A 27,165-nucleotide genomic window follows, 5' to 3' on the forward strand; every position below is an offset into this window, starting at 1 on the left:
AGCGGCCGCGCTCGGAGCGGGAGGAGCGGCGCGGCCGGCAAGGAGCGCTCCCGGAGCTCGGTCCAGCTAAACTCAGCCCAGCTGAGCCCAGCCCAGCCCGGTGCGCTCCCAGCACCGCCGGGGCTCAGCCACCCCGCCCGGACCCAGGTAAGCGCGTCCCGGCACCTTCCGCTGGCCAGAGCGTTTGCGAGCGCGGCGCAGCCTCGTACGGAATTTCTACTTGGCTTGGACGAAGCTGGCACAGGAAGGCTCGGTCCTGGACGAGGAGCAGCCACTTAATCCCCCGTGCTCTGGCTTGCCCTGCGAGGCCCGCTGCACATGATTATTTTAGAGAGGACTAAGTGCCCCCCAGGCTCCCAGCCCTGTGAGCTCTCGAGTACTGACAGCGGTTTGAAGAGAAAGCAGGGGCACCCTTTGGCAGGAGGCACAGCCCTCGGAGCTGTAACTCCGTCGAGGCTCATCCCGGCATCCTGCAAGACCCAGCCCCGGCGCCTCTGCTCAGTATCAAATGAGCAATTAAATTTTTATCGCTGTGCTAAGCTCACGATAAAATGAATCAAACACCAAAAAGCGATGCTCGTGGCTTCTGGGAGTTGTGCAAACAGTTCAGTTTCTCAGTCTGGCAGGCAATGCCACTTCCAGCAGTTAGCAGCAAGTATTGGCTTAATCAGAATTTTGTATCATATGCTCTCCATAACCAGATATATCTTTTTTCTACAGAGAAAGAATAGGAGTGTTCTACAACCAGGGATTAATTTTAGTTAGTAAAGTTAAAATGCCTCTCTGCCTTTTTTTTTTTTTCCCAGCCAGTTTCTGAACTTCTCTTAGACTCACACTGGACTAGAGGTCTTCAACAAGTTCAGACGAAATCCTGTAGTATATTTACTGTTCTGCCCCTCTCCATGCATCAAAACACTTAATTTTACCAGTAACTTACAAGTACAAGCCCTATATTCTTCTAAGCCAACTGGTGTATCAGTAAGTCAGTCAGGTCATGATGTGCACAAGCAGTAAAATTGCAGTATTCACTTACACCTATTTCTATATTTCTGCAAAACTCCTAGAATTAATGAGATGTATGGCAATAAGGGACAGCAGGATTCTGCCCAGAGCATGCTGCAGTTCAGGGTAAATTTCCATCCCTTCCAGAAGTAGCAGCACTCATTTGGATTGTGTTGTGCTGCATAGCATGGGACAAGGTAGTAAATTGGCTCAGTAAAACCACAGGTTGAGGGTAGAAAGGGAGAATTTTTTGTATAGGGAAGCCTCTTCTCTTGTCACTCGCATGAACCCACAGCACTAACATGATTAGATTTTTGTCTGAATAGGAGGATTAAGTATGGCCTGAAGCAGGTAATTACCAGGATGATGTAGAAAGGCTTTTTTAGGTCTATTTTAGTGTCAGACAAATGTTTCATACTCCTGACTATGGCAGTTTATTTTGCTTGTTGCCACCATAATCTTTTAAATTACAGCCTCTTTCAAAAATATTAAGTGCCTACAAATTCAGCTTTTGCTCATGTATTAAGAGTTTAAAATGTATACCTTTCCAGCAGGAATGGGGTATTTCTTTTCCTCTCTACAACATGAGCTACATAGCAGAGAAAAATCAGTTGTGATTATTGTGTGCTTCCTAGTTTATGTTGTTGAACTGACAAAAGCAAAGTGGCCCTGTACAATTAAGAGAAGTCAGAGACCAGCTATATTCAAATTTAATGATCATTCTCCCCTTACTTTTGTCTTAGTAATAGATGGAAACAGAGAATTTTTGCTCTGGGGGAGAGCAGAAGCGTGCTCATTTTCTATGGGGTAAGGTGTCCTGCCTTCCTGCTTTCAAACAGGGTCTTCTTGGGCTGGCCAGCATGTGCAAACTGCAGCTACAAGTTACTGGTTTAAAATAGCAGCCTGAAGTGTCAGTACCCAGAGCACTGCAGAAGTGAGGAGATGCTGCCTTTAACTTTCAAATATCACAACTCAACAACTTGCTTTTTACAGTTCTCTTAGAACAAGAAGATGAATGATGGTATTTCTGTTTCCTGAATAATATTAATTGTATTAAATATTGGAAAATATATTTAATTTCACTCTGTCATTCTATAAAAACAGAGGCAGATACAGAATGTAAACATGGTGATTTATTTACACTTTCTAGAAATGTATAGACTGAAGTGGAAATAAGTGTCAGAGTTAATGCCCTTTCTAAAAAATTCTGGTTTAGATTATGGGCACTGACTACATTTTTCTACTCCTAAATTTTCTTCTCTGTGGTAATTTTATCCTCCATGTTTGTTAAGGAGCATATTTAAGTAGTTCTTTTCTCTGGCACTGCCTATTGTTGAACACAGTAATTAATATGGTAATTTAAAGTTACATAAATTACAAACTCTCATTCCACTGTCCTAGTTAAAACCTTGTTTATACAAAGGCAAAGTATTACTTTAAACCATTTTCAGCAGTCACAAATTACTCCTATTTTCTCATTACCTCTCTTTTTTCTCTGGAACTTCTTCTGTTCCAGAAGTTATTATAGTGTCACCAGTAGCATTCATAAGCTCACCTGTGGCTATAACGGCACAAATTTAGGGGTCTTAATCACACTCTAAGAACCATGCAATTGTTTGAGTTATTGGCATGTTCTCTGCACCTTAAGTATCCTATTCTGCCTTGGTGACTTCATAAAAGGTCATATTTGTCTTGATGTGGATACAGAACATGGATATTTATGCATTGCTTTAATCAAATACTGCATCTGACTTACATGGTTAATATTGTGCATTTTTTAAACTGAATTTAATGGTTTTCTGCTAGGAGAGTACCTCAATGAGAGGAAAGATCAACTAAAATTGAATTTGGATATGTTGTATCTAAAGCTGAGCTGGGGAGATGGATTATCAAAATTCATTGCCTACAAATAGATCTGCTTGGGCTTTACATTGGACATGTGAAAAAAAATGACCAAGCTGGGAAGGGTGGTGGACAGGACAGCAAAGCAAAGTATTGCCCTCAGCTATTTCTGATAGTAGTGCTGGCAGCACAGCAACCCTCTCTCCAGAAGGAGAAGCATAAACTCAATCTTTTCAGAGTTGCCAGAGTGGTGAGATTGGGAGCTCACAGCAGGGAGGATTGGGTGAAGCTGTAGCCTGGCCACTACAAGCCCACAGCAGCCTGCTTGTCCTGTAGGCTCCATGGCATGCTTAGCTAAATCTCCAGCCTTTGGGTAATCTTGGCTCAGTTTTCAAGCCTTATCTAGTTTATTGCTGCTGTTTGTTCCTCTTGCTCTTAGCTGTGCAATTCCATCAGAAATGCAGTGACACAGATGTTGTGTTTTACCCTGTGTTCCTCTCAAAAATTAATTAGGAATTTTTCAGTATTATTGGAGGGAAGTTGACATTTTTGGACAGCTGGACCTAAAGGTGACTATGGTGTTTTTAAGAAGTCAGCCTCTGCATTTTAGGACCAGATTTGAGAAGGTAAAATGGCAGAATGTTACAAAGAAACATACTTAGATATCTCATAGAATTCTGAAAACAGTAAAAACTGTAGATCACTTTTGAAGAGAGAGAGAAATGGAGGAAAAAATTACATCATTCTTTTTACAATTTTAGGGTTAGTTTCCTCAACACCAACAGGAATAAAGACTTTGCTATTGCTGAGTATTTAACCTCACCTACTTAAATGGAATTAACTTTGCATAAAAGATAACATTTTTGCATGTAAGCACAAGGTGAGTTCAAATGCATTGGAGAGTTTGAGTAGGAGGCAGCCTAATGCATGCTTTGAGTTTCAAGATGCACAAAGCTCATTCACGAAGCTGAAACACTGCAGCCTGAAGAACAGAGAACAGAAAGGCTCCAGGAGAACTATTTCAGTTCAATTGTGGCTGTAGGTAGGAAAGTTACTAATCACAGTATCATTTTCTGTCTCTTCCTTCTGATCCCAAACACCCTAGCAGTGAAGAGCAAGCCAGCAATCTTTTGCTAATGACAGTATTTCTTCCCATTCCCTTTCCATCAACAAATTTGTCTCTTGAGATCACTTTCACCAATACACAGTCATTCTACTCAGAGCACTCATTCCATGTTCTGTACCATTTTCTAAAATGCGTCCTTTGCCAACAAAAGAAAACAAAACAACCCTAAAATTGCCAGATGTACCCTGGAAGGATCTTTGTCACTTTGGAGCATTTTGGGGAATTTAACAAATTTGACCAACAAGAGGATACTCATACTTAACATTTTTTTGCCTCAGCTGCAGCAAAAGAAAAGAGGTTATCTTGGCTGTAAGTCCTGTAACAGCTGTGATTGTTTAAGACAAAGCACATATGAAATAAAATTGCTGGTCTAATAATTTTTGGTCTTATCTTCAGATAAATGACAGATTATACTAAAATTACTCTGAGCTTTCAAGTGAATTGCAACAAAGGATAGGAAACTATCATGTTCCAAATGACATGCTGTTAGTATTCTCTGCTGCACCATCATGTGAAAGAACTATGGATTTTGGCCTTTGGTCAGGTGTCTTTTAAAATTTTTATTCCATTTGCCTTTTGTTTGATAACAAAAGTGTCCAGGTATTCACTACATAACAAGGCCAGCTAGAAGGCTTGGTTACTGTTTGTGGTGTTTATCTCCTTTTCTTGCAGCTGAGTAGCATTTCTCTTGTAGGCACAGAGAACGGGTAATAACTGAAGACAGCCTCACAGCAGGAAAGTGAGATCAGATTGGCAGTGCAGCAGTGAGTGGCATGATTGAAGACAAGATAAAAAGCAGGCTGCAGCTAAAGGTAACTGGCAATATCTAAAGAAACTAGTACTGAATTTGGGCAAGGTCAATATTTAGACAGTATTTCATTGCTTGAGGTGAAAGCAATAATCAGGGTTCCAGCCAGAACAAAGAATGATTTAACTAAACTCCTAATTTCAGCTAATTCACCTACTCTTTTCTTTACTTCTAGGTCATTCAGCTTTGTGAGTTACTGATAGATCCTTGGCTAGTACAATCTAATAATCAGTAGATGAAGTATAGGAACAGAAATAGAAATTAAAATTCAGTGGATTCTTGAATCCACTCAGTTTTCAGAAAACAGAGAGGAGACACTGAAGAGGAGTGCTGTGCCTCAGCATTTCTAGCTGAGAGGGACACATGCAAATAAGTAAAACATTCCAGAAAACCACTGAACAGCTGTACTTTCATGATGGGGGGCTTACGCAAGGAGAAAAATGCACAAGTTGACTTCTCTAAAAAATGTCCTGTTGGCAGCTGGCCTCCATTTAACTCTGCTCTAGCATCAGCACAGCCTGGCCAGAGCCTTTCCTTGAAGCAGGCAGCACATGTTGTACAAAGATGCAGCCTGGGCTTGTTTATTGAGAAACCATTCATGTCTACATACAGTCTCCTTTCTCCACTCATTCTTGTTGCCTGAGCCTAAATGTTTATGTAGTTTTAATTTCTTCCCCTAACAAGGGGTAAGTCTGCTACCTCTGGAGTGTCTCAGGGTTTGTTTTCTCCATACTCAGGCTCTCTACTTGATGTGCAACAGTTAGAAATGGAAGGCATGGGGCAAGAATCAACATGTGTTATCAAACTGGGACTCTAGTTGTGCTGTCTTTATTGTTTTCTGCTTGGTTTTGTTATTAGCAGCTTGCCATGATTAGACAATTACAGTTTCTCAAATCGGGTAAAAAATTTTTTTTCATGTGGTCTTCTTAAAAAGCACTTCAAAGAAAAAGGGTTCAAAATCCTTTTACCTTCAAATACATTTTATGATGCCATTCCATGTTCTTAAACATAACATAAAAAAAAAAAAGTCATGTCAGTGAAGGACAGCCACACACTCAAGGAATTGCACTAATTTTCCTAGCACTAAAATGAAGCTCATTTAGCATCTCTGGGAAGGCACAGCACTACCCCTTCTGGGCTTCTCTGCACTTGTATTTGCTTGAGAACCCAGACTGCACCTGCTTGAGGATGCACTGATTCACAGCATCATAGATTAGCTCACTCCAGCTGTAACAGCTGTCTTTGTTTTGCTATCTCTGGCTGGTCCTCAGTACCCACAAGGAACATCTCAGGACAGCAAAGAGAGTTCACCAATTAATTTTATTTTCAAAATAGAGCAATAAATTTGACTTTGGGGGAAAAAAACAGGAAACAAGCTGTACAAATTTGTCAGAACATCTATTTTGAGATCATTCTATTAAGTGTGCCGCCTTCCAGACAAAGCACTGAGGATCATAGTAACTTGTTTTTCCATGGGTGATAATACCTTTCACACTGACATGGATTAAGGTGTCTGTGTTTGACCTTTCTTTCTCTTTGATTAACCCCTTAGAAACTCACTAGTTCAATTGACTCATATATTCTCAAATTTTCTTCTAGTCCTCATAATGATCTGCCCTTAACAGGAGTTTTGTGCAACTGAAAGCACAATTGGGCCTCTATGCTTTCAGCGTTATACCTACCAACAGTTACAATGATACTAACTTCTCTTGGGCTTAGCTACATTACCATTTTAAAAGATTTTTTTTTGTCTGAATAAACTCTTGTACTTTGCCAGTTACTCATACTGTTTTCTTTCCTTTCTGCCTTTGGTTCCCTTTTTCTGACCCTAATGAGCTATTCATTAAGAAGCCTCCATGCTGATCTTTTGCTTTTAATCTTTTAACTTTTCCCTCCAGGCTGTTCCTAACATTCTCATTTAGGGAAGAAAAGTCTTTTCTGAGGGGTATTGCCGTTGTGTGATATTTTCCCACTGTAAGGATGTCTAAATTAATTATATAATAAGAAAAGTAATCAAGTGTCTCAGTCAGACACAGTGAACCAAATCCTATTACAGATGGCTGAATTACAAGACAAAGCTTCCTCTGAACTAAGGTGTGGAAACCTAACATCCATTTCCTTGCCCAGAAATCCACACTACATTGCCTTTGCTTCTTCAGTAAGACAAACACTGTTTTTCAAAATAAAAAAAAGAAAAAAAGTGTTCAATGCAAGGTTTGCTTTCCTACAGAGCTGTAGCACTGACTGGTGGGAAGTTCCATGGGAATCGCTAGCCATGACACTGGAAATGTAGTGATAAAGCTTTCACATTTCACATTTTACCATGACAGACACTTAGTGGTACTGGTTTGTCTGTGCTCACATAGAAACACAAACATCTGCACATGTTTGTGTTTCAGTTCATGTCTTCATTACTCAAAGCAAAAGATTCTGTTTCTGACTTTAACCACATTGGTGAAAGGTGACAGGAATGGGATTCATTAGAGGGAAGGTCTTTTTAGGTGGCAGTATGCAACATGAGCTACAATCAGTCAACTCATCTAATTTCCATTAGATCAGAAAGTGGAACACCTCTGTATGGAGGAGGTCTCTCCATTCCTGGAGTAGAAGCAGAGAATTTTTCGTGTTTCTTTTCCCTCCTGCTTTCTGATTAGCCATCATCACAGATGAAGGTAATTGCTCTGCACAATGCATTTCTAAAGCTTGTCATTCATTAATTTATGTTTGCCTTCTGTAGTTGGGGGGGAAGCTGGGGGGTTGGGTGGGGAGTGGGATGTAAAAATAAAAAGCCCATCCTGCATATTGAGCCTGTAAAGCTCATGGGTGCATCATGGCCCCAGCCTGGCGATTTAGCTCAATGGCAGGAAAATGTTATTTTGAGGATTAACATACCAGGAAGGCTTCAACACACATCAGAATGTTGTTGTCATGCACGTCAAAATGTTATTGATTTGCTTTACAGCTTGAAGCAAATCTAGGAAAGCTCTCTGGTGGCACCTTTCTTGCTGTTTTACAGGAAGGTACAGAAAGGCAGTTCCTTGTACCAGAAAAGCAGAAGTTATTTTCAGAGTTTGTTGCTGATTGCGTTAGTATCTCACCTTTAGCTAAGGAAAGTTGTTCAGGAGTGCAGATAAAGTGCATATATTATGTTCATTTTTGCCTCTATCTTCTGGCTCAGCAGCAGAGTTACGTGACTCTGGGAGGGGGGCAAATGACACTGTGGTCTCAGAATAAAATAAACTACTGGAAAAAACAAGGAAGCCTCTATTTGGACTAACTGGAAATTCCACAAAGTGCTATCACCTCCCAGCTTTGTCTACAAAATTATTAGCTGTGTCCCCTACCCTTCTTCCTAGAAATATCCTTGCCTAGAGGGAGCAACAGAAACCTAATTAAAACATTACTTTTGGTACATTTATACTCATAGCACTGCTGATTGAGTTGTGTCTTTCACAGTAAAGCTGTAAGGCAGAAAAAGGGCAAAGATTGAGAAAGATCCTTTTCTCCCAGAAGTAGGGAATTTGGTTCTTGAGGAAATAGTTGAAGTTTTGGCCTTTCCATTCCATTTTCTGTTGTAATCTCTGCCAGGAACAGAAAGGGTTCTGACAGTGATTGCATATTGCTGTGGGCATGTCACTCATGCAGTAACCGTTTTATGCTTTAGATGCATGATTTATGATTTATATGCATGAAATACCTTTTTCTGCTTATTAAAAACCACTAATACAACCCAGAGTTTAAGCTTATGTAAATATCACCTGTTCTTACCTAGAGGCTGGTAAGCTAGCTCTGTCTTGCAATTATAACAGTTTAAGGAAGTAGCCTTTCCCCCCACAAAAGGCCACTTTCCACCTGATGGCTCCCTTCTGCTGGACAAGTGCAACCACTAAGACTGAGATCTGGACAATGAAACAAACTCTTCCAGGACTGGATGCATTCCAGCTAAAATTCCATCCAGCACGAATAAGATCAGAGACCAGTGGTACTCAAAACAGCACATAAAATGTATTGTAACCCCTTATTAAGCTCTACTTGCTTGAAATGACAGTGATATAATAAGATTTCTCCTGCAAGTTGGGCAGGAAGAATAGTTGTTACAGCTATTTTTTGCACATGGAAGAAGGAACCCTCAAGCTTTAGTGAAGAGGACCATGTAACAGGACAGACTCAGAGCTGTAGGGAATGTCCAGTAAGCTAATTGTGATTTATATATGATCTGAAAGGAGGTGAGATACCCCACTCCTTGTACCTGACCTCTGCCCTTAGAACTGGTCATGATAACCTGTGCTTACAGCAGTGCTTTTTATTTCAGTATGTTTTTTTCTTTCTTACCTCTTCACAGCATTTTTAATATAGGACAGAAATATAAGTCTGGATCAAGGCCAGAATTAATGTAAATTCCCTTACTTTTTGGAGGTGTTCACAATAGAATCTTATGGTGCATTACAATGGAGATATTTCAGGTGTGGAGTTAAGTATCCATTTGTGCAGGATGTGCCATGCAATGTAATACAAAAACTAAAAAAAGTCCACACAAAAACTTTAAAACTTCTTACTCATGAAACCAAGCTATGAGAAAAGAAACTTAAAATTCATCAAATTATTTCACTTGCACTTAATAAACCTGAATTTGATTCCTGTCTTTTATTAAAAACAATCCCATGGGCACACTGTATTTTATATAGGCAATTCCAACTGCAATAAAGGAAATGTGTTCATTCATTCGTTTACTATCACTCAGAGAAAGTAACTGTGCAGCATGTAACCTTTCACAGCTCAAACTCATCTCTTGTTTATTCATTCTGGGATTGATGGCTTAATTATGGTTAATTATTGATTCTTACAGGTACTTCCAAATACCCTAAAGGTACTTCATAACCCAGCATCAAATTTGAAGTTATAAACCTGCAGTAAAATGTGCGTTCATACTAAAATATTACACTGTGCTGCTATTCAAAAAACTTTTCATGTCAGTGCAGAAAACCTTAGAAATTCCAGTCCTACATGATACTGAAATATCTTTATCTTTCATTTACTTTCACCTAATGTGCAGCAAATGACATTGTGAGCAGTAGGAGGCAACACCACGATCCTGAGGAGCAGACCTTAGGTTAGCCTGCTGATTATTGATCATTTTTATGCCCTGGAAGGGCACCCATCTTCCTTTTTGGTAAAGCTAATGGCCGGAGCAGAGGCTGGATTGAATCAGAATCCCATGCTGGATTGATGATGGTAGCTAGTGCACTCATTTCAAAGTCTCAATATGCTGCCTGCATGTCTTCAGCCTCTTCTACAGAAAGAGACAATTCTTTACCTCTTGTTATAAATAAGAGCAGTGACTACTTCCCACTATAAAAACTAATTTTCATGTTTAAAAACTAATTTGGCTATAGGTTTAATAACCTAGACAAGGAAAAGATTATATTCATTTCTGTCAAGACAGACCAACCAAGGTGACAGGTCACCATGAGATTCCCCTTTCAATCATCATCTTTTCTGAAGCTTAGCATTGTGATGTTTAGTTTCAGAAGTACTGAAACAGAACTATTAATCTAGAAATATATTTTACTTTGTTTATTTAATTATCTTTTTAGTTCTAACTCACTGCTCTGGGGAGAATTTTATATTCATATCCTTAAGGTTATATGATATCTAAGACACATTAAACACCAGAGATTTTGCAACACATTCATGCAGCCTTTCAAAGAAAGAAAACAGAAATTGTTCTGATTATTAAAGGGGGAAAAAGAGACCAGAAAATTAAGTAGAAAAGTCTAAAATATCTGGCATACACTGTTGAGCCAGAGCCAGCAGTATCTAAAACCACCACCCCACTGATCCTCCACAAGAGATTAAACACACTGCATGTTGACAGTGCTTAATCTTTCAGTGTTTTGGAGTCCAGTTCTACATGGATTGGACCCAAGAATGTTTTCCTTACCCTTAACAGCAGAGGAAACAAATATGTGTGTATAAGAGGAAATCAGTGTTTACTTTGAAACTTAAATCTAGAGAATCCTAAAAATGAAACCTATAAACTAAAAGAATTCTACTTACTCTCTACTTTGGCTAGCTCTAATGAGTGCTCAGTTCATCTGTCAGTCAATAAATTTTGTAAAAAAAATCCCCATAATCATTGCTATGGTAGCATACACTAAATCACTAAGTTCTGGTGAGGTTGAGAAACTTCAGTGAAGTTGAGCAATCCTTTCTTGGCATGAACTTCTACTAGTAAAATTTTTTAGAAGTATGTACATCAGGGCTTCCCAGATTCTGGGAAAAAAAAAAAACCAAAAAAACACCACATACACAAGTTGGGGATAGTTAGCTTTGTCCAGAGAGCTAAGTAGTAGGAAGAGATTTCCAGTGTTTCTGGACTCTGTGTGTACAGTGAGAGTATATGCAAACAATAGTCCAAACTTTCCCTGCTACTGCAGCTGCTCTCATTACAACTGTGACATCATTACACTGTGGATTGCTAAAAAACCTGTCACATCTTACATTGTAGTATTCTCACATTTAATGTCCAAAAAAAAAAACTTGAAAGATTTTGTTCATCACTCCACAGCCCCATAAATTAGTGTTTAGAAATGGCCTTTCACTTATGCCAATTTTTGCCACATCAATTTCTAACACAAAGTGTAAGCGTGCAAATAATAGATTAGATTTCCCTATTCCTCATTTTAAATCTAGCCAACTGCTTGCTGGTTTTCCATCTCTAAATGTCACTTCCATTCTCTCTAAAGGCTCCTATTTTTAGCAACTTAAAGATATACACACTGTATGCATGTACCCAAACATCCCTTAAGTGCAGAGTTACACTGACACAGAATGACCCACTGGACATAAGTACAGGACAAGATACTCATTAGTCCAACTCATCTGGCACAGAACACTAGAGTTTATGTCATTTTTTTGGTTCTATTTGCTTGTTTACTATTTTCAATAAAATAAATCTCATTGTGACACTAACAACCCTTCTGCTCCATCTGAATTAAAAGCTGTTTGCCCTTTCCAGCATTAGGGAATTATTTAGGTAAACACAATTTGAAACAGAAAGCAGTATCATGCACTGACATTGTCCAAAGAGGTCATGACAAACCCAATTATATTAGTAAAAGTGGGGTATGGTGGTGGTGTAAAAACTATTAAATATGTCTCTATTTCAAATTAATTGATTAAAATTCATAAAATGTACATACCATTGGGATAACACTGTTACCTTTCAATTGTGTTACCTTTCAATTTCTAAAAGTCCCTTAAGTTGCTTTAAAAAAAAGTAATTCTAAAGTGTCATTTTCAGCAGTAAAAATATCTTCATTCAAAATTGGCTGATATTTGGATTCACAACATGCCTAGTTAGATCTAAAATAATCTTAGTTGAATGAGTAGGTGTCACTATTTTTCCATCTTGCTAAAGTGAAGTTTCTTTAAAAGAGTCTTCTTAATTTGGGAGAGATAAACAGAGAGCTTAAGCTGCATAGGTCTTTGAAAAAATAAAAGATCAAAATCTTATAATAAGTCTTAAAAGTGCAAGAACTGGACTGAGCGTTAGCAACACCAGGAACGTGCCAGAATATCGGAAATTAGATAGAAGCTGCTAGATGCTAAAATAAAGTGAAAATAGTTACCTCTGGTGCATTAAATTTAAATAAGTACGGGTACAATGGTATATATTTTGCCTTATGTTTTCATCTTAAATAATCTTGAACAAAGGGGATATTTTGAAAAGTGATGGTACTTGAGTCTAAAACAGGAATTCTCTCACTTGAAAATAGGAAATACAGACCTCTAGTGGTCAAAATCTGCATTATATGAGTTAAACTTGAAAGCAATTTAAATGTCACTATGCTTAACTGTGTTACTTTCTTTTGTATTTTCCTCCCCCATAATCATGCAACATCATCCACACCCCCAATTCCACTGTTCAGACATTCCACAAGCATTGATTTTTCCCAGAGGAAAAAGCCCCTTCATCTGTCCTTTTTCACATAAATGTTATGACTGAAACTGAGTAGTTGAAAGATACTTGGGAAGTGAAGAGAAAATTAATGAGAGTAGTCCATGAGAACAAACAGAAGACAGATAATAATGCTTCTCAGAATAAGCTATAAAGCCATCCTACAGAAGGACAGGCTCTTTTGAAGTGTGGCAGAGGAAATAAATACAGAGAAGGTCAGAGTACATAAACAGTCGACATTTGCAAGGTAACAGGAACTGTTCTGCTAGCACAAAAAAAGTAATAACCAGTTCTGATTTTGATGCTGTAGAGAACCAGATCCTGAGAGGATCACAGGCAGTTTATTTTCCAGCTATGTAGAGCCAGCACAAGTAAAGCAGATCAGCTTGAGCTCTTGCAAGGGAAAGGCACAGAAAAGAATCCACAAATAGGTGAGAGCATTAAAAAGATACATACTTTTAAATAAATAAAGCAAACATCAAAAAATTAACAGCAATTTCAACAGACTGGCAGTTGCCTCAGCTGCACAGTTGTTAAAAGAAAGTGCTAAGGCCAGTACAAGGCCCTGCAAGTTCTGTTTGTTCTGATGTCAGACCACCTCCTGATCCAAAATTGCAGAGCAGCTTGACAGCTGCTAACACAGGTCTGCTGAGGTTTGCTTTGTGTTCTTGGTGTTTGTGAGCTGATGTACAGACACTGTCTGGTGCAGTACTACCTATCACAGCTCCTTTCCAGTAGTATTTTGATTTATTGGCATTTACCACAAAGTCAGATGCTGACCTCTGGGGAAGGTAGCAGCAGTGATGACAAGAGCCTACTGTAATGGCCCCACAGCTGGAATTATCTACCCTTGTTTGTATTTCTCTTTCCCTTCACAATTTAGCTATCAACTCTGCATTAAAGATATTTAGGAAAGCCATCAGTGGAAAATACAGACTGCTAGAACCAGCTGAAGAAATAAGAGCCAAGAGAAAGGTAAATCTATGGCTTCACAATGGTACTGCTCAGGAGCTCCTGGAAAGCACAGAAGGTGCTGAAGTGTGGGTGTGAAACAGAAGTAGCTCTATTCACTAAGGCCATGAGGATAGAAAGGGTTACTCTGTGGGATAGAAGAAGATCCCAAAAGCCTTTGCAGTAAAGCATGTGTAAGTGTCATTACTTTCTCAGCAGTTAGAATAAATTAGGAAAGGGGGGGGGACTAAATTCTTAAGATAAAGAAAAGTTTATGCCACCAGAAAGAAATCCATATAGCTAATACACTGAACATATTGTTCCAAACATTTTTCATTCTTTTTTCTCCCTGTGCAAAAATTTTACATAAAAATAGAATGCAGTATCCTCTTAAACATGGAACTATCCATCTTCTCATTTGTAAGAAAAGCAAATAACCCACCCACTCTCAGAATGAAAGTGCACATTACCTAGTGATAAGGTGGATGAGCTGTGGCAGGATTGGTCAGCCTGGGTTTATTTAGTCTTTGTCAAAGCAAATATTAAGTACATTTTTGTTCAAAATCTGACTTGTGACAGCTGCTTACCTATTTTTAGCTGATGAAGTTCTCACAGAAAAACAGCCACTGCTATCTTATCTTTTGGTAGGCAAAGTGCTGTTTACCTTGCATGATCCCAGAATTCCTTTTTTCCACAGGCAGTTTAATTAGGATGCATGTTCACCCAACAGAAGCAATGAATGGAGTGGTAAATAATAGTTGGTTGAGCAGTCTGAAGAATTTCTTTATCAGTGACTTATTGTAATCACTGTAATTAAAAAAGATAAAAGGTCAAACAGGTAAGTTTGACCTCAAAACAGGTACTTGCTGCTCACCAGATAATTTGTTGGAGATTGATGCCACCACACCATTCACAGTCACAATTCAATCCTGTTAGAAAAAGCACCTTGTGTGTCAGCCTTAAAATGATCCAGTTATCATTATGTTAACCCAGGTCATTTGAGATGCTTTACATGGAATTATCAATGTGCACAACTTTATGGACACATTTAACTGGCCAGCATCTGCTTTGGATGTGTGCAGCCATGATGCTGGAACGAGCTGATGAACTGTGGCAAGTGAGAACAACAGGGAAGACTGAAGGTGGTATGGGAAAGAAATCACTGCCTGGGAGGAATTCACATTGCTGCAGTGGCCCTCTCACAGTACTCAGCACAGCCCGGGCCCATGCCTTCAAAAAAAAATTACCTCCTCCAACTTTGAAGCTTTTCCTAATGCTCTGAAGTTACAGTTGTACTCAAGGAAGCAGATGCACCTGAAGCTAACTCTGAAACTTTAGAAATTCCAGGAAATTTAAAAATCCATTTGGGATTAGCAGTGCCTTCCTTAGTGTGCTTCATTTGTACAGCTCCCATGAGGTTCATTCTCACAGTTCAGTTCATTCAGACAGTTTTCAGACACCCAGATGGCAATCCATATGTGTTTACCCAAAAGCAACAACATGACATATTTCTGCTTCCTTGTCATTACTGAAAATATTGATGGATTTATTTTAATTATTGAATGTAATTTCTTAGTATAATTTTAAAATGGTAGCATACCAGACACATCATTTGCACAATTTCACTGACTTCAGTGTTACACCAAAACCTTTTACCTCCAGAAGGATTACACAGTCTTAGAGGTAGATTGAGGTAAAATACTATTTCTTGACAAAATCATGCCTGATTCTGTAATTATTCCAATATGATTCTTCATGGGAATTGTTCTGCCTTTTTTATTTCTCAAGCATTCCAGAATATGCTTAGGCAATTCAATACCTCAGAGTCCCAGACGATTATTCCCAACTGAATTATTTTTTATTTTAATACATTTCTGAAAATGTAATAGAATCACTGTTACTCTTTCTTGAAAGAACATATGCTATTAATTAGTATCAGCTAAAGCTGCTACAGACATGAAACAGTACAGGTCACTATATGGGTAGAAAAGGGAAATTGGAAGCAAAACACCACAATGCAGTACACTAAAAAGGTGTGAGAGGAGACCATGGGAAAATTGCCTTGGCATTGCCCAGAATCAACCCCACCAAAAGGGAATATTCACCCTCAGCTGCATTTGCCTTAAACACTGAATCTGCCACTCAGTGCACACAGAGCCAAATTGTACCAAATTGTACCAGGGGCTGGTGAATCTTGTCTCTGGGAGAGGTCTTGCCCAGCCTTAACCAGGCCTGGCCCATATTATTGCCAGTCACACTTGCACAGTGATCTCCCGAGCAGAAACTTCACTCCAGGTTCTTACTGCAAAGTTCTGGGCTGTAATTTTAGTGGGTATATAAGGGAGCAAAACTATAAGTGACCATGCTGCTCCAGCCTGTAGCCGGGACAGGGCAAATGTTGCCAGACCTTGATGTTGCAGAACATATCAGTTACTGTCAAAGTTACTTTCATAACCATGGATGAGATAAAAGGATTCATCTTGAAATCTTTCTATTGTGGTTTCCCTGTCCCATGGATAGGCTGACCTTCACAGAGCCAAACACCTTGTATTTGAGATCCGGCACAGTTTAAAACCCAGGTTTTGCTCAGGATGTACTAGAGTGTGATCAGAATGGTGAACCTTTGTGTTAGCTGTATTTGCCTGGCTTGTTAATTTCTTAAACATGGCAAAAATAGCTGATGTAATTTCCAGATACCTATGCCAACTGAAGCAACAAGACTAATACACAGAATGAATTGAAAGGACAGGGAAGTGTTGCATGGCACATCTTGACAAAGTGTCTATTAGTTGCATTTTACTAGATACTCTAAACTTGATAGAATTATCAAGAACCTAAATCTTGACATTACTCTGCTAGCTTTGCAGGAATGAATCAGGTTATGAATGCAAATATATGCTATGACATGAGGTAAGACAGAGAAATAACAAGTCTTCAAAAGGCTAAGAGCCAAAAGGTGACCTTGCTCACAAGATGCTGCCTGCAACCCATACTCTGGGTTCAGTTCCTGGCTCCTTCAGACTTCCTGTGTGGGCTTTGCTGAAACAAATCTGTGCCTCACTTTCCCTATTAAAAATACAGTTATTTGTTAAAAGATTTGTCTTCCAACAAGAGCCAGTCAAACACTAAACTCAGTGGCATTCTGAACTCAAAAGGAACACCAGTGCTGAAGCACTCAAATAATGAGCAGCTGCATCTGTGACTTCACTGGTGTGTCTGTAATGATGGGCACCTCTGCTTTCTGAATGCATCTGTACTGCCCAGGGACTTAGGGTGGGGCTCACATTTATAAAGGGTTTCTTTGCTCTTTGGGGTTTGCTTTGTTTTGGTTTTGAAGCCAAAGTACTTCAGTTAATCTTTGTTTTAAGCAGCACAAGTTAGGTTTGGCTTATAGCTGGATCCTGCAAACAGCAATAAACACTACTCTGCAATAATAATCATAAGTTTATTTTTTTTAAACATCCATTATTTTTCAGGGAAGACTATCTGTGTTTAGAAAGTAATGAGTATTAGAGTCACTTACACTGTATTACCTGCTTTCTAAAGTAATCAGTCATTAATAAGGAAATGATTCTTACAAAACACACAGGCCTTGGCAAACCAAACAGATGCCCTTTAAAGGAGATTTCATACCCTTGCTGAACACTTAATATGATCCAGAAATACACCTTCAACTCTTGGATACATAAATTTTGTCAGCAATTGAAAAAGTACTATGTTCCCCCTTGCACTCTTCTTAAACTCTTTGTACAGTTATTAATGCACAACAGATCTGGACATGTCTGGATTTTCAGATTTTTTTCCCCCTCACTAGTAGTTAAATGCCATTGTTCCAAGGCAGATGGGGAGCGAAGTAACCTCTAAATATTTAAGGTATTTTTGGTACAACAGAATACTAGACTGTGTGTTTTCATCTTTCTCTGTGGTGTAAAACTTCTCAAAGAATTAAGTAATGTATAAATAAATTTCTAGTGATTAATCTCAGAGATACAAATGAGTACCTAATCTAAAGTCACTCGTTTTCTTAATTCATTGCAGTTTGTATTTACATACTTAATTAGTATTCAGAGTGTTTTAGTTTCTGAGACATCTGAATAACTTACCTCACTAAATATGTCACCTATTTATGGAAAGAAAATAATCTAAATACTCTGCTAAATTTATAGTTAACTGCTATTTTCAGTCTCTCTTATTATTTTTGACATATGTTCACTAACCAGTATTATTTTAATTTGGAACTTTGTTAATCAAAAGAGGTTTTTTAGATTTCATTTATGTTAAAAATAATCTAAAAATGTCCAGCCTACTCCTAACATTCTTACCTCTGTTTTTACTCTGCAGAGTCTGTATTAAAATACAAATTGGTTGATAAGTTCAAAGACATCGACACGTTGTGTTAGACTTGAAAAAAACTTGACATTTAGTTGAGAATTGTTAAAAATTAAATCCCTACCACAAACACTATTTTCTTCCTCTTTTCCCCTCCTAGGTGTGAGCTTCATCTTTTCTCCCTGAAACTAGGTTACAGGTGAGGAGTTCAAGATGATTCCAAATTACTCTACTGAAGAAACTGTTAAAAGAATCCACGTGGACTGTCCTGTTTCAGGACGGCACAGCTACATCTACGTTATGGTTCCAACCGTTTACAGCATCATCTTTATCATAGGCATATTCGGGAACAGCCTGGTCGTTATTGTCATTTACTGCTACATGAAATTAAAAACAGTAGCCAGCATCTTCCTTCTCAACCTGGCCCTGGCTGACTTGTGTTTTCTGATAACTCTGCCCCTCTGGGCAGCCTACACGGCCATGGAGTACCAGTGGCCTTTTGGCAACTGTTTGTGCAAGCTGGCCTCGGCGGGGATCAGCTTCAACCTGTACGCCAGCGTGTTCCTGCTCACGTGCCTGAGCATCGACCGCTACCTGGCCATCGTGCACCCGGTGCAGTCGCGCATCCGCCGCACCGTGTCCGTGGCCCGCGGCACCTGCGTGGCCATCTGGCTGCTGGCCGGCGTGGCCAGCCTGCCCGTCATCATCCACCGCAACATCTTCTTCGCCGAGAACCTGAACATGACTGTCTGCGGCTTCCGCTACGAGAGCAACAACACCACGCTCCGGGTCGGGTTAGGCTTATCCAAAAATTTGCTGGGCTTTTTAGTTCCTTTTCTGATCATCTTAACGAGCTACACCTTAATTTGGAAGACTCTGAAGAAGGCATATCAAATTCAAAAAAATAAGACTAGAAATGATGATATCTTCAAGATGATTGTAGCAATTGTGTTTTTCTTTTTCTTTTCCTGGATTCCTCATCAAGTGTTCACTTTTCTGGATGTGTTGATTCAATTACATGTAATAACAGACTGCAAAATCACCGATATTGTAGATACAGCTATGCCCTTCACCATTTGTATTGCTTACTTTAACAACTGTCTGAATCCTTTTTTTTATGTGTTTTTTGGAAAAAACTTCAAAAAATACTTCCTTCAGCTAATAAAATACATCCCACCGAACGTCAGCGCACATCCAAGCCTCACAACCAAAATGAGCTCCCTCTCCTATCGGCCACCAGAAAATATCCGCTTGCACACCAAAAAGACTGCCGGGCCTTTGAACACCGATTGAGGCATTTCACAAAGTTCTTCTTTTGAACAACCTTGTGTGTGAAGCACCAAGAACAACAAGATTCATCTGCGGTCCTGAACATCACAGCTCATTACAGCAACACTGGATCACCTCAGAGAAATCATTCTGTAAAGAGTCAGCAGTGGCCTTACAGCTCGCGTTGTAAAGAGGACTGCTTCGCTTTCATTTCACTTTTCTTTACTGAAAGCAGCCTAAGTGTTGGACAGGTGTGTCAGAGTTCCTGCCACATCCCACCATTTGCTTGGAACTACAAAAGAGGGGGAGGGAAAACTCCTAACTTAGGTTCACAGATGCTTCAAAAGGAAAAGCTTATATAAATAACATGAAATACAAACCACCTGACTTGCATATATGTAAGCTATTCTGTTGAAGAAGTGGAGTTTTGTTTCTTGTATTGTTGGTTTATTTTTAATTACATAAATGTCCTATAATCATATTTATAATATATTTTCAAATATATTCTATATATAGAGGCCCAATTTTAAACTCAAATGGAAATTTACGGTCCTTGAAATTGGTCTTATTCTGATTTATGCTACTATTTTTTTAATGGCATTTTTTCATAATATATGCAATAAAATGCAGATTTATTTATTAAATATAGAACATATTTTTAGATTTATATTCCTACTCATACATTTCAAACATTGCTTCAGAAATGTACATTTATATCTCAGTGGGTATTTTTGTAGTAGTTAAAAAAATAACTATGTATGTGCACAGAAATGGGGTTCACTCAGCCTTTCCTCATGATAAGCCACCCTGACTTTGAAAAACTTTATATACAGAGGGAGTGGACTCCATACTCTGTATGACTAAAATTAAAGTATTTCAAATTCCTGCACATTTAGTAAACTCTTATGCTGATAAGCTAAAATAGAACAATGCTTATGCATCAGTTTAACTAATAACACTTTTAGTCCAATGACAAAACATCCGAGATCAAACTTTACTCTTGGCTTTTATGGAATTTCTCTCCATTTATATAAAATTATGCCCAGGGTATTTTCTCCCTGTAGAACATTTTTTTTATTTATATGGAACGAATTCAGGTTTATATTGCATAAATCAGAACGAAAGTCTGGCTCAAATTCTTCGTACAAATCAAGAGGAAAGGAGACAAGCACTGTGGGAAGTTTCTACCAATGATACCCTCATGTGTCCTTTTTACCTCAAATAATGCACTTCAAATAACATTTATGCTTGATTCACACCCATCTATTGTCTTCAAAGATAAATGAGTCCATAAGTACTTTTTGGCACTACAAAACTTAAGAAAAAATTCAAAACTTTACATATATCACATAGAAAATTACATGCTCCTTGAGAATTTACAGTATTTATTATCTCCAAAATCATACATATAATGTGGCTGTGTCTCAAGTAGTGAGTGGTTGGATTATCCATATTTTCTGTTTATCAAAATACAACAAAACAGTTATTTCTGTAGTTTATTACTTTTTAATTAAAAAATGGGCCTACCAGCAGGTCTAGAAATTTTCCTACTCTTTCATTCACTTATACTAAGGGAAGTTTTTTTCAGTTTTGCCTTCACTCTTCCAGCTGCAAAAGTGGGAACAATGTGTCTACTCAAATACAGCAAGGCACTGTGATGAGTCACAACTTCTAAAGCTGTATGATAAAAATAACTCTCCATTAAAACTTTAAGTTAATTTAATTGCAAGCCAGTATCTTGACATTTGAAGCCTGAATGTTATTTAACTATGTCATTTAAAGCCATATTTAAATTGTTATACCGAATACTTTCTATTTAGCTCATATCCTTACATGTGAGGCTGCCATTTGCTTAAATTGAATGTGGCAATAACCCCCCATGCATTATCAGTAGCACCCAGAAGAGGACCAGTGCCCCAGCACTCTCTAAGCCCACAAAGGACTGGCAGAGATGGCCATTTATCTGTATTTTGTTCATGGACTCATGCACAGGCTGAGCAGCATCGGGATCGGGACCTTCCCCTGGCAGAAGCATCTCTGTCCAGCCATAATTCTGTGTGCTGTGCTTGCCACCTGCTGGATGCAGCCACAAATTTGCTTTACTTCTCAAAAGTTACAGGAAGAAACAGCAACACTTCCCTGCTGCCTGAAGGATCTGAAGATCCTCACCTGTGGCAAAACTCCTCTAGAAATAAAACACAAACTTGTCCATCTGGGAGGCCAGTAACTTCTTTGACAGGGTCTACACAAGAATTTTCTCCTGCTCATCCTGCTGATCACCTGCTCATCCCTTTGGTCACTGAATCCCAGTGTCCCCAGTGACCACAACAGGGAGCTCATTTCAAAACATTGATTGCATTACTACAAGAGCCATCTCAAAGAGAAGACTTAAAAATCAAAGCCATTGGTTACTGATCTTGATCATTTCATGCCAGATCCTGTGGTTTTAAGAGGCTGTGTATCCTAAGCTACTGGTGGCACCTCCATCTGCCTGTGCCATGTGAAAGAGCAGGAGCATGCACATTCAGCTGTGTTACTGGAGGAAAGGTAGGAAGGGATTGCACCTGTGTGCTCTGAGGGCAGCACAGACCTTGAATCAATAGGCAAAGAAGGTAGAGGGGAAAGCTTTCATAAATAAAGCAGGGAAATTTTCATTCTCCTAAGCAGTAAGGAAACAATCATCAGCTGCCAAATATGCTAGCTCCTTAAAAGAAAAAAAATGAAACTAACAAATCAACCGATACTGAAAAGAACCCAGAGATAAAACTCTACAGCAGCTCTAACTGGGTAGCAGCAGAAAGTAAACTCCTTGGAACACAGAGTTACTGTGTACAACCAGATGCTGCAGTTTCACAACACCCCAGACTGACAGCTAAGGGAAGAGCCCACAGGATGGACCCCCACACCACTTTCATCATGTATCTGCAACCAAGGCAGGTGCTGGGAAGCATGTTATTGCTCAGCCTTCCACTCCCCTGCAAACCTGTGCATGGGGCAGGCAGAGGGGACAGTCTGGCCTTTGCTGGGGACCCTTTGCTGTGTGGTCCCTACTGAGGGGCAGAATATTCTTTGGTGCAAGGACCTACTTGCCCATAAAGGAGGGAGTAGTAAGTATTTGGCTCTGTATGACTTTGCCATCTTTGGGGAACTTGGGATTGAGTCCTCTTAATAGCAAAAGGAAACTAGCTGTAAGATGTTTGAGAACAAACTCCCATTACCTTAAACACAAAATTAAAACTATTAATATGCAATAGTATGCAGTTGTTCTTAAAAGGCGTATCCACAGTGCTTTTCATTCCTGTGATGACCAAAGTAAAATACTACCAACTCTTAGTCTGTCCTCATACTCTCCTGTTATGAGGAACCCAAGTCAGTACTAATGAGAACATCATATAACCCTAAATGCAGGCATTACAACCCCTGTTCCACCACAATTTGATTTATTTGAATGAACACCTTTTTTTTCTGCTGAGTAATTACTAAATTATGTATTTGACGTGTACATGCAGAACACCTATTTCTATTTATTGTGCAATAGTACTTTCTGTGACTCATGCTTTGTGCTCTCCTCCCCTCTTGCTTGCCCATTGTATGCCCATCCTAAATCATACTGTATCATCTACACTGGTAAGCCCAAATTCCAACAAAACCATTACAGATAGAGCAGGAATTAATCTGGCTTCTTGGCCTTACAATTTCCTCGTGTTTACATTGTTAATCAAGAGGTTGCAGAGTAAGCACAAGACCAAAAGTCCTTTACCTTGCCAGCATTACTATTTAGGTGATAGTTTCCATTGTCTACGTGAAACTGTGACAGGAGCAGAGAATACAGTAAGTTTTCTAGTTTTGCTTGAATAGCTTCAGCAAAGGTTTCATTTGATAAACCAGACCTCCTTTTTAAGTATACTAAAGTGCAGGTATTCCCAGGGAAATATTTGCTACTGAAAGGAGAAACAAATCCTTGAGAGAGGGCAGTTGAAGGCCTAAAACAGGGACTTGTTGAATTTGTAAATATTAAATGTTAAATGTAAATTTTTTTTTTTGGTTTTGCAACAGGCTGAGGGGAAACACACACACACACACACAAAGAATAAATCTTTCAGCTTAGTGCAAAGCGAGGGCTGTTCTATCAATCATTGAGTGCACCTCCACAGCGACCTCCCAGCCAAGGCTGAACTAACAAACCCTCAATGCTACAGCTCAGATCAAGCTCAGTATCACCAGCAAGCTCTGCAGATGTGGCAGGACACTCATGAGATGGGGACAGAGCAGATCACGTCTGAGAACAGCATTGTGTGATCCTTTTAGTGAACTAGTGCCATGGGCACCAGCTTTGTAGTGGGCAAGTTAGATAACAAAAACAAGTTATTATTTCCTTTTCAATATTTTTGTGCAGTTGTAATTTGTGACTCGTGGATGTTAAATGTTTTCTATTTCAATAGCCATAGTTTTATATCATAGAAGTTTACCTCGATTATATAACAACTTTCACTGTCTGAAGTATTACTAAAACCATACAGGTCATCAATAAATGTCTTTGTGAAAGTCATCTCCACTTCTGTGTTAAGCACCCAAAACAAAGAGATCTGTTTCTGTGTTGTTGTGAGTACTATACTGTTATCTGTGTAACTACTGCTACATATATGTATATATAAATATTTTTAGGCAATATCCTTAAAGTATTTCTGTGTAATGCTGTAACATTTTATACCACTATTCCTCATTACTTTTAACCCTGATCCTAATCCAGCTCTCCCTTAAATCTTTGAGATGAGCAGGTTGTGTCTGCCATTGTTATGGGAAAGGATACCCAGCTAGCTCCAAAATCACTTGTAGAACACAGTACTTCAGCAAATCATTTCTGTATCCCAGAACAGACTAAGCTAATGAAGTTTACTTGGAATGGAGACTTAGCAAATTGCTAAATTTCCTACATACAAGTTGGAGTTTGAAGCCAAATTTAGGCTTAACCTTTTAGAAACTGAATTTAATTTTAGGGACAGATTTATTTAGAATACTGTCTTAAATACAGGATCCCATTGCCTTATGAATAATGGCCTTGAACAGCCTGACTCAGGCTGCCAGTAGCTGAGTATTCGATGTAAATAGATCCACTTAGAATATAAGCAGTGCCAGATTGTACTGTGGCTGCAGTGGAAACAGCAGCAAGTTCCAGAAGGGAACCTGATGATAATAAGATATGACAATATGATAAGAAGGGACTGGGAAGGGGAGGAGGGGTTGACAGTGAAAAGAATGTTAGATTGGATTTTGCCATTTCAAATTTGTATGAAAATAAAATACAATTTAGTGTCTAGCATATCCCTAGTAAACCCCACTTCATTCTGTGTCTTACAGTGTCACATACTGGAAAAAAGTGAAAAATAGTTAAAGGCTGGGCCTAAAGCCTTTATGGCTTTTCTGCTGTATAACTTATTTTCCATGTATATAAGTTATTCCTCTGCTTGTGTATTGGCAGCTTTGTGTACTGGTAGTGTTGTTAGGTTACAATTAAGCAAAGGCTCTGGGGCAGGAGGACAGACAGAGCCATACCTTGGAGCTTTACCATGAGTGATCAGAGGTGAAGGAGTGTTAGAAAAGGATGGAAAGCAAAGACAGTTGCTGAACAAATACCAAATTACAAAGATAATTAATGCCATTAAGTAACATTTTTGAAAACAAAAAAAAAAATCTAACCAAAGTCAGCCAAATAATTAAAAACAATACAGCAAAAAAGAATAGAAAATGCTGAAAGAGAATTTCAATTCACTTAGAATTACAGAGAATTTCAAGCATCTCCAACTCATATGCTCAAGTAAATGCAAACCTGACCATTTCTGTGAAATTGAATGAATAAACGGAAAAGTTGAAGTTAACAGATGTGTGTAAGATACAAGCAGCCACTTGGCTACTATTGACTTTTCTTTCAGAAAAAAAGTTGAATTATGCACTTGAAATCCACCAGATAATTATATGCCCAGGAAAGAGAGACAACATACTGCCTATGGGCTTAGATGAGCTTTGCATACCTAGCCTGAATCCTCCTCCTGCTTAGCTAAGTCTGAATCTTCCTCATGCTTAGTTTATCACAAGGTACACAACTACACCAAAAAAAAAAAAAAACAAAACAAAAAAAACCCACCCACAAAATGGCTAAACTAGAAAACAAAAGAGAAAAATTAATTTTGTGAAAATATGTATTATGGTAGTGCTATTTAATTTTTAAATCACTTATGAAACAGAGGATCTAAAATAAATTATTATAAACTTGTTCAAACAAAGTTAAGTAATTTTTAAGCTTCTATAAGGATTATGTTTTGCACTGTAAAAAGATTTCCAGGCATGAGAAGCAAGATTCCAGACCCAAAGCCCTCTTTCTGTACAGCAGCACCTATAAAGTGAGGCCATGTGTATGATTTGCAGGATGCCTTTCAAAGGCAGGACATAAACAAGTGCACCTGAGATGGAATGTCACCTGCCAGAGCATTGTTAGTGTTGAACCTGATTTTTGTGATGTGATTATTGTAGATACAAATGGAAAGAAGCAGTAGAAAGGCATACTCTGTATACTAGACTGTACTACACAGTGCCCTTTTTACATGTTAAATTCTGAAGAATTTTATTTCTGGCATTTTTTATTTTCTTTGCTTATCTATGATAGCTCTCTATACTGTGATGTGTCATTTTTACATGAAGTACACAGCAGATATGGACTGTTCTGTTTAAAAAGAAAGTAACACCTTTCCAACAGCTTTCTGTCTAACACAGCTGCAAAACCAGTAACCTTTTTCAAAGAGCCATCTACACCAGACTGGTTGTATTTTGAAATACTGAAAATATTAAAACAATACAAAATAACTTCAAATAAGTGTCAGTTTAACTTCTTCTTCACACCATATGTTTAGACTGCTTCTCTCAAGTTTGTCTCTCCTTAACCCTACAAGCAGCTGTGGTTTTATCTTTAACTCAGCAACATGGAGGAGAACCATGTACAGAGTCTGACGTGAACACTTAATTCCAGAAAATGTACATTAATCTGTACAGCTTATACCCTAGAAATTCTACAGCTGCTCATATATTTTTCTTTAATCAGCAATGTTTGTGATTTGATATCCTGTTAATTAAAGAAGACTTTAAACATTTATTGGAAAAGATACACTGTACTTACTGCTTAAGCTTATAACATTCTACCAAGGGATGTGCTCCTACAATTCTTTTCACGAGGGATTCACCACTAATGTGTACATCAAATATATTTTGAGTGCTTGACAGATCTGTACCAAAATGTCAACATTCAGTACTGTGACCCAGAAATATGCATTTGATTTAAATGTGGAACTGAACCACAATACTGTCAAGACACTAGAAAGTATACACTACATTTAAAAAAAAGAAAGCTAAAGGCATATTCCAATTTTTATCTCAGTTCCTGCCCAAAAGTCAACTGCAAACTTCTCATGCAAGATAAAGTTTTCCTTACACTTCACTGCTTATCTTGGAGCTGTTTAAAGGCTAAATTTTCTGCCAAGTTAGTTCAATTATTTTGACAAGGTTATCCCATGACAGAACATGCCTTTATCTCTCCTGACATATCATTTGATTGAGGATCTGGTTATGTCATAGAAGAAGCTGATCAACACTGCAAAGCTCCAGAGCTCCCAGCTCCAAGGAGATCACCACCCCACCACCCAAACCTGCACAGGAGATCAGTGTGCACAGAGCACAGCAGTGGAATCCAGTTTCACTTACTGCAAAATAGAATTTACTCCCCTGGCCCCATACAGCCATGGAGGCAATGACATCCTGAACAAAAATTATCGTGGGTAGAGATATCCCTGAAATTCAACTCCTATGCAATACCTACAATATTTCCCTTAC

At 38.7% G+C, this 27,165-nt stretch overlaps 1 protein-coding gene across 4 annotated transcripts; it reads left to right on the forward strand.

Moving 5' to 3' along the window:
* AGTR1 (angiotensin II receptor type 1) lies at positions 1-26,155 on the forward strand. Of its 4 annotated transcripts, XM_059855409.1 has the most exons (4): positions 1-147; positions 4,665-4,782; positions 7,333-7,450; positions 18,179-26,155. In XM_059855409.1, the coding sequence occupies exon 4, from the start codon at positions 18,232-18,234 to the stop codon at positions 19,309-19,311; it is 1,080 nt and encodes a 359-aa protein (XP_059711392.1). In that variant the 5' UTR covers positions 1-147; positions 4,665-4,782; positions 7,333-7,450; positions 18,179-18,231; the 3' UTR covers positions 19,312-26,155. The 4 variants fall into 4 exon arrangements, with proteins under 4 accessions (XP_059711392.1, XP_059711391.1, XP_059711393.1 ...); XM_059855408.1 differs by lacking the exon at positions 7,333-7,450; XM_059855411.1 differs by lacking the exon at positions 7,333-7,450 and having other exon boundaries at positions 19-147; positions 4,643-4,782.
* Positions 26,156-27,165: the final 1,010 nt, after the last annotated feature.

The sequence above is a fragment of the Haemorhous mexicanus genome, chromosome 10 (genome assembly GCF_027477595.1).
Source record: "Haemorhous mexicanus isolate bHaeMex1 chromosome 10, bHaeMex1.pri, whole genome shotgun sequence".
NCBI lineage: Eukaryota > Metazoa > Chordata > Aves > Passeriformes > Fringillidae > Haemorhous > Haemorhous mexicanus.